This window comes from Amphiura filiformis, chromosome 1, assembly GCF_039555335.1.
Source record: "Amphiura filiformis chromosome 1, Afil_fr2py, whole genome shotgun sequence".
Lineage (NCBI taxonomy): Eukaryota > Metazoa > Echinodermata > Ophiuroidea > Amphilepidida > Amphiuridae > Amphiura > Amphiura filiformis.
This window is the reverse complement of record NC_092628.1, coordinates 38434070-38442200: the sequence shown is the minus strand read 5'-3', so window position 1 is coordinate 38442200 and position 8131 is coordinate 38434070. Positions and strand designations below refer to the sequence as shown.

The 8131-nt window shown below is 38.4% G+C and overlaps 1 protein-coding gene across 1 annotated transcript; it reads left to right on the top strand.

The window, feature by feature from the left end:
* The first annotated feature begins 862 nt into the window (after positions 1-862).
* LOC140146723 (D-beta-hydroxybutyrate dehydrogenase, mitochondrial-like) lies at positions 863-7085 on the top strand. Its single transcript, XM_072168599.1, has 6 exons — positions 863-1156; positions 2808-2942; positions 4605-4691; positions 4947-5012; positions 5579-5712; positions 5946-7085. Exons 1-6 carry the CDS (start codon positions 865-867, stop codon positions 6327-6329), a joined length of 1098 nt encoding a protein of 365 aa, XP_072024700.1. The 5' UTR covers positions 863-864; the 3' UTR covers positions 6330-7085.
* Positions 7086-8131: the final 1046 nt, after the last annotated feature.

Genomic DNA, 8131 nt, shown 5'->3' with positions numbered 1-8131 from the left:
CAATGTATTATCAATAATCATGATAATAGAATATTGATTCCAATGGAATTGAATACATTTTGAGTTTGTACTTTACCATTGAGCGATCATTAAGCGATCGATTTCTAGCCAATCAGATATAGGACTCCTTTTCTTGCGTTCGGCGAAATACCAATCGCCCGTCGCTCACCAAAAATATTTATAATATAGGGTGTTGACACTGTGCGTGGTGGTATTCCAAGATGATTATCAGGGTTCAACGTTTACGTTGGTCAAAGTCTGCCAGCGTACGAGTGACGTGTTCAGCCCGTTCCTACAAAACCAGGAACATTGCAGACTTGGACTTTTTGATAATTTGATATTTGCTATTTTGATAAATATTCTAATCTATTTATTAAATTCATTTTATGATTGATTAGTGTATGGTACCACCTTAAGGGTAGACGAGGTATTGTTGGTCGAAGCAGCTAAAAATCGATTTTCATGATATATTATTGGAAAAAAACCCACTTTGATGTTTTGCAAAGGTACATTCTACAAATCATACACTTTGAAAACTTGCTTGATTTATGTTGTTAATGAGTTATGTACGTTTTACTGTTGTTGTTTCAGACCTCTTTACAACATAACTCAAGAACCACAGGGCCTACAAAAGTAGGCCCTATATCTGTAATATTTGAATTCTTCTACACACTCGCTATGAAATGTTTGCCAAAACTCACTACCATGCGCAAGATGCTGGGAACTACCAAATCGCAACAGTATAAAATAAAATTTCAAGGTCTGCCAATACGAGTTTCGTGGGAACGGCTCTTAGCTTCAGCACAACGGGAGGTTACTATTACTAGGGTAGGGCCTACTTATATAACGTTTCTACATTGCATTATGGCTGTTGGTCCCGCTGTCGGTCCTATTACTTATTTCGCCAGTTCAGTTTTGCTGTTCCTTTTGGCCTACTTGGTCATTTTAGTTGAGCAGAGTATTGGGTCGTATTTTATCGCATTGTGTTTTGCATGCGCTGGAGTCTATGTAGCAGCAAAATTAATACCCTATGGACGGGTAAATCCGCAGGGTCGGGCTGTGTTTATTACAGGTTGTGATACTGGGTTTGGTCATGGGTTAGCGCATAGACTAGACAAGTTGGGCTTCAAAGTCTTTGCTGGATGTCTCGCACCGGGTAAGTATATTTTTATGCATGTTTATTTGGGCTATTGCATTTAAAATCCACACTATCCCCGTGGGAAATTTTAGAAATATCTTCCACAGGGGGAGTATGAATTTCAGATGGAATGAACATATTAGGCAGCTCCATTTGAATTTCATACACCCTCTGAGAAAGATTCAACCGGAATCTTCCACTGAGGGAGGGTGTGTTTCAAATGGAGCTGCCAAAGTGTTCATTCTATCTAAAATTCATACGCCCCCTGTGGAAGGTATTTCTGAAATCTTCCACAGGGGTAGTGTGCATTTTAAATGGAATAGCCCATTACATAATTAAAAAGAAGTTATAATTATACAGTCTACAATTACAGTCTGCAAACCTCTGATTTTTACACATCACACATGCACGAGTGTGGACACATATGGGTGATGGACGCTGCGGTAATTGGAGGAGGAAATTGAAAAGTGCCACATTTTATTTCATTATTTTTTGCATCATTTGCCGTCACCGATGTAGCAAATTAAAGAAAACATCCTTACGCACATTGTAGATACCTGGATTTTTGAAACCTACTCTCAATTTTCCTGTGAGAGGTTATATTCGTAGGCTAACCTTATTTAGTATCCCAGCAAACACAAAACGTTTTCGACATCATTCGCAAAAGGTTATAAAAGGTTGTCAGAAAACGTTTAAATGTCGGGTTATATAAAGGGTATATTAAGAGTATAAAACGGTTTCATAACCTTAAAAACATTTTTGATAATCTACTGCTCAGCAAACAAAAATGTTTTACAAAAACGTTTAAATGTCGGGTTATATAAAGGGTATAAAAACGTTTTGATAACATTCCAAAAACATTCTTGAAAACTTGATACAAAACATTCTAAACAGAATGTTATTTTGGGGTTGATAAAATATTTTGCGAAAAACGTTTTCATGACCTTTATATAACCCGACATTTAAATGTTATTAAAATGTTTTGAAAAAAAACCCATTTTAAGGACATTTCTGTGTTTGCTGGGTTCAAATATTTTAACATAATGTTATTTAAGTATTGACAAAATATTTGGCAAAAATGTTTGCAAAAATAGTTTACAATAACATTTGTTGAAAACATTTAAAAATATTGTTGTAGTGTGTTTTCATACAAAACGTTTTAAAACGTTATCATGACCTTTATATAACCCGACATTTTAATGTTATTAAAACGTTTTTACCTAAACCAAAAGCCAAAATATAACTTATTTAAAACGTTTTTGTGTTTGCTGGGATGCAGACTGTAGACCAACTTGGCACAAAATTGTAATTTTATCGAATTCTGTTCCAACGTCATTTCCGTCACGTGTCAGTATATTTCTGTGGCGTATAGCGTTAGTCGTCCGATGGGAATCAAGTCTGATTGAGGGCCGGGGTTGAACTGGGTTTGATTTGGGCACCGACCGTTTTTGTTATTTGTCGTTTGAACTTGTCAAATTTGGACTGTGATAGCCACTGTCACGCTACGCCACTGTTATTTCTGAAGATTTCCACCAGTATTTTTTATTCACACTCACACGTTTTAATAGCTATCGTCGAAAAGGTATCACATGCAATGTAAAAAGAAAAAAAATAATCAAGGCAAACAAGCCAATTTTATCACCAGAATTCTCAATTATATAACGTTCAGATGGTGAAGATGCTCGCCGACTTGTAGCTAAATCGAGCAAACGTTTAGTGGCTATTCCATGTGACGTCACATCTGATGGCGCCGTCGGATCTGCGAAGGATTTTGTCATCAAACATCTCTCAGAATCTAAACAAGGTGAGCTCGAAATCTTGCAGTCTCTTAGATAGATCCTCATGATCCTTGGGTCGGTAAAATATTGTAGTCTCGCATGTCTATATGCTCATATCATATTCGTCGCAGCGTGCGATTAAAAAATAGCTAGTGATCAAACACTGGTCGGGTTTGCATAATCCCTAGAGCTCCCTAGTATTAATATTATCCGGGGGGGCACTTCCATAACAGATATGCATCATGTGCCTCGGGATAGACCCCCTTTTTCAAACCGGCTTGTACCCAATGACCCCCCTTTTTGTGTTATGGTCCTACCTATTACCCAATGACCCCCTTTAAAAAAATTCATGTACTCAATGACCCCCTTTGTTCTATTTCCTGCTACCCAATGACCCCCCTTTTTAATTCCCAAATTTAGGTGGTATTTGTGTTCTCCTCCAGAAATAATGAGATTTCTCAAAGTTCCAAGGTGGCCAAGTTGTTTTTTCAAAGTTTCATACCGAATGACCCCATTTTTTTAGGTTGTGTACTGAATGACCCCATATTTTTGTAATTGTACATTTGACCTGAATGCCCCTACTTTTAACATGGCCGAGGCACATCCCTGCCATTTCAGATAGGGAGTGCCCCCCCCGGGAATATTATATTTACCGTTCTCTAGTGTAGCGACAAAATTAATAATGCCTCCAGGTCAACTGGTTGCGATTTGACGGTATAGGGTATGCTAACGACCAATAATTATTATCAATCAGATATCGGCATTCCGATAAGGCGACGAAAAAGGAAAACCCTGTTCTACGGGCCCGACCGACCCAGATTTTTCAGGAACAATTTGTTTTTGTTTTTTGTCAAATTGCAAATTATTTACAGATTTTGGTGATTTTTTTGGGTTTTTTCAAAAAAAACAGAAAAAAAAGAAAGAAAAAAGGCCGACCGACCGACTCTACTTGAAAGGTCCGTCCGCCCGTAGAACAGGCTTTTTTTCGTCGCCTAAGCGTCGGAGATTACAAAAAACCGCTACGCAGGCTGTTGCGATTGCTTAGTATGATATGGGCATAATACTCAGATGCTCTGGTTACGGTAGGGTGCCTAGAGACAAAGTGTTTTTTCTCCTTAAATGCAATCAGTCAGTTTCTATATTGTTTCTGGCTCTGGTGGCGTAACCGGGTGCCTTGACCCCTCCACTTTTCCCGCTTGGAATATGCTCCCACTGTTAGGAATCTCCTAACAGAGAAAAGGGGGAGAAAAAGAAGGAAAGTTGGAGAAGGGGAACAGCAAAATGGAGATGAAGAGAAGAGGAGTGAAGAGGAAGTTGTTCTCTATTGTCATTCAGAAATTCATGCTAAAATCCCAGACGCTCCCCTTGGAACCCACCCGGGCCTCTAGTCCTGGACCTTACGCCATTATTCTGGCCAAAGGCAAAGGTCGTGAAAAATAAGAGCTAGTCTATTAATCAATCCAATTAGAGCATATTCTTTACCAGAGGAAGATGTCAGAAGACATGCCCTTGACATACCAGCCCATGACCTCCACATCGTACCTCCATCGCGAAATCATGTGGTTACCTACTCCGCAGCCGGATGATGATGATGACGGTGTTTACATCAGTTTACTTCACTTTTATTTTCATCATAACACACATAATATTCAATTTGAACAAAGAATGGTTTTTCTTTCCAATGCTAGAACTTTACGCAGTCGTTAACAATGCTGGCATATGGCGGTGGAGTGAAATAGAGTGGGCTTCTATGGAAATGTATCAGACACTATATGTGACTCCTCGCCACAACTGAGCCCGGATGTCGCCAATCATCATTTTTGAGATATTCAACCAAAATATTCTGCTTGAAATTAGCTTTAAAATGATGTATATCATGTCTATAGTACTTGACATTTAAGTAGTGAAAAATCAATAAAACAGTCAATAAATCCTTTCTTTCCTATTGTTTATTGTTAAGTTCGATGGAGCATATCTCAATAGTGGCACTGGCGACATCCGGGCTCAGTTGTGGCGAGGAGTCACATATGATGTTAACGTCAAAGGGACAATTCGAGTGACGAAAGCCTTTCTTCCAATAATACGACGAAATAAAGGTACCGAGACCCTCGCCTGGTTGTTATATCAACCACACAGCTTTCAACAATCTCCCCATCCCCTCCCCTCGTTTGATCTCTCCTCCCCGCTATCTTTTAACGCTATCTCCCCTTTATGTCTCTCATCTCTCCCTTCCTCCTGAATCTCCCTCCCCTATGCCCCTCTAACCTTCCTAAAGATCATAATCTCGCCCATAGCTGTCTCTTCGGGGAGAGGGACTAGGGACTTGATCCGTATTATAAAAGAAACCCCACATTATAAGAAAGAGGAAAATTGAAGGGGAAACGGGGAAAATAATAAGGAAGAACATGGGAGAAAGAGAAGAGGAGACAAATACATAAAAAGACAATACTTTGAGGAAATTTTCATAATTTCGTCCACCCGAAGCAATGAGGCTGGATGGGTGGCTGTCCACGTTTCTGTGGCTCAAATCACTCGCTCTATATCTCTACTTCCAAAAACCCCTTAAATTGGTTATAATATAACATATTGGAAAAAATAATGTGCCAGATATCAATTTTTTGTCCATTCAAAGTTACACTTGTACCTTTATTTTTAAACATAGGTCGTATTGTTAACGTTGGTAGCATTGGTGGTTTATATACGACGCCTTGCAATGCACCCTACTGTATGACCAAATACGCCTTAGAATGCTTCACCGATTCACTGAGATGTGAAATGTATAAGTGGGGTGTTAAGGTAAGATATCCGATCATAAATCATGTACATTTTTCAAGCACAGTAATAGATTGTGAGGCAAAAGTGATAAGTATCAATGTCAACCATTTTCACCAGTCAACATCCCCATGCAAATACTTCTGAGTTTTTATTACCATGTCCAAAATCAGAAGACCTTACTGAATGACTACAACAAAATAATATAATAAGAATGATTGTAATACGTAATTAATGTCTTTCTTTAAAATAATTAGGTTGCCATCATAGAGCCAGGCCAGTATGGTATTTGTACTGCCATTAAAACATACCTTAATGATTATCCAGACCGACTTTGGCAAGCCATGGACACAATAACTAGAAACGACTACGGTCGGGACTACGTAGAAAGATGGCACAAATTCAACGAAAATGGCGTAGCTGCAAGTTATCCGGATCCAAGTCCCGTGGTTGATGCAATGGTCGATGCAGTCACATCGACACACCCGAAACATCGGTATATTGTAGGTGGTTTGTTGATGACGTACTTGCAGGTTTATTGGAACATGATGCTCCCTTCGTGGTTAACCGATAGACAATATATTAAATTTGGCGAGTCTGTGGCCACACCCGCAGCACTTATCAAATCAAAATCTTCCTGATTGCAATTGGTTGCACTTGGGACGCGAATATCGATTTAATTTTGATTTCAAGCGAAACTATTTTCTGGCGAAATCCTCCACTTCCGCTCCCACCCCCTGTGTATGCTTCTACGTCGATTTACGATGATGCCGGGGTATTCAGACGTTTTATATTTAATAGCTTGAGCTAATGAGTGTTGCTAATAACATATTTACGATTCCATTTTTTTCTCCGCACCTTTGTCATTTCCATTTACCATTGTCAATGACTCACATTCGAGGCTAGAGTCCGAAGCTTATCTACTATTTCCATGCTTCAACAAAATGGTATCTTATTTCGGTCCTACATGTGTGTCTTTTTTCATATTGCTGGCAATAAAATTAATCCTATTATTGAAGAGGATAATACGCCTCTACCTATGTCTATAGTATTCTTAAATAGATCTAGTCTATGTTTGCTTTGGCTAAATCCTGTTCAAGTGGTGGGTTACAAAGCATTGTGTTTTAATTTATTGGTGAGATATTATATACAAAAATATAACATGAACAAGCTAAATTGGGTCCAGAGAGTACAGATATGATGATGTGTGAAGAAGAATAAGTATGGTAGTTTCACCCGCTAGATTTAAACTAAAATGAGTGACACATAGACCAGTGTATTACAAATAAACATAATTTTCCCCCAGGTTTGCCGTCGCAAATTATAAAGGAGTCAAGCAGAAAAAGTGATCCCGCCCGGGAATCGAACCTAGTACCTCAGGTTTACAATAACTGTGCCTTAACAGTACGACAGCAACTTAGCTCACTTCCGGTAATTTTTACCGGCGTGACCTCTGCTGTTACGTAACGCAATGTTGAAAATCAGGTGGCAAATACGGGTTTTCAGAAAACATCAAAAAAATGAAATACACGAGTCGTTCCTCCCTTCCTTTCCATATTGAGCCCATAGATAAGATATGAAACATGAGTATAAGGCAAAGAATAACGTGTAAAAGTTGAATTATTGTGGAAAAAATGAATGCTTTTGGTGCGCGAAGTAGCCTAAAAAATGAGAGAAAATGCATGTCACGATCACTAAAATGGTTATATCTACAGCTTGGAGGAAACGCCGGTCTAATGCTTTTCTGTTATGATAAACATTAATTAACCAGAGCTTGTATTAAATTTTCAGCGAAAATGAGCGGTGGAACAACCTAGTCGTAGGTTGAAAAGTTGTGTTCTTTGAGCTCTCGTGTCGTAAGCGCACGTTGCAAGTGTCACGATGCTTCACGAAATGGATCTCAGCCGGCGCTGTCTATTATGCATGTTATATTGATCAATATAGCAATTAAAAACGTCTATTGTTATATATTTTATTACTGCAAAATACTCTATTGTGTAACAAAATATTGTAGTCGTCAAAGAAGGTAGTATCATCTCATTTAACTGAAGTACACGCAGTTTTAAAAAGACTGTTGATGAGTGAGATACTTGAACATGTTGAACGAGAAATAAGATAGCAAAATAATACCCGTTGCAAGAACAAGATGCGATGGCTTAGTGGACAGAGCGAAGGTCTGCAGTGCGGAAGGTTGAGAGTTCGATTCCCATCATGTTATTCTTAGAATTTTTCAGTTCGTTTTTCTTTCTTTTTTTTTCTCTCCTTTTGTCTTTAATAATATAGGCCTAATGAATGCAGCTTGAAGGCCCACCTTTTTCATGATTTATTTCTTGTTGCTAAGTATTTTATATTTAGGCCTAATCCTACATTCGATTTGATCTTTTTTTTAAATTGCATTTAAGTTCAGTAGCTTTCATGAAATAATTTCAAATAAAGCATGTCA

Excerpts from the sequence above, each read along its gene's own strand:
- LOC140146723 (XM_072168599.1), top strand. The coding sequence starts at position 865 with ATGGCTGTTGGTCCCGCTGTCGGTCCTATTACTTATTTCGCCAGTTCA. Across the intron at positions 2,943-4,604 it reads TCTCTCAGAATCTAAACAAG|AACTTTACGCAGTCGTTAAC; the intron begins GTGAGCTCGAAA and ends TTCCAATGCTAG. Across the intron at positions 5,013-5,578 it reads AATAATACGACGAAATAAAG|GTCGTATTGTTAACGTTGGT; the intron begins GTACCGAGACCC and ends TTTTAAACATAG.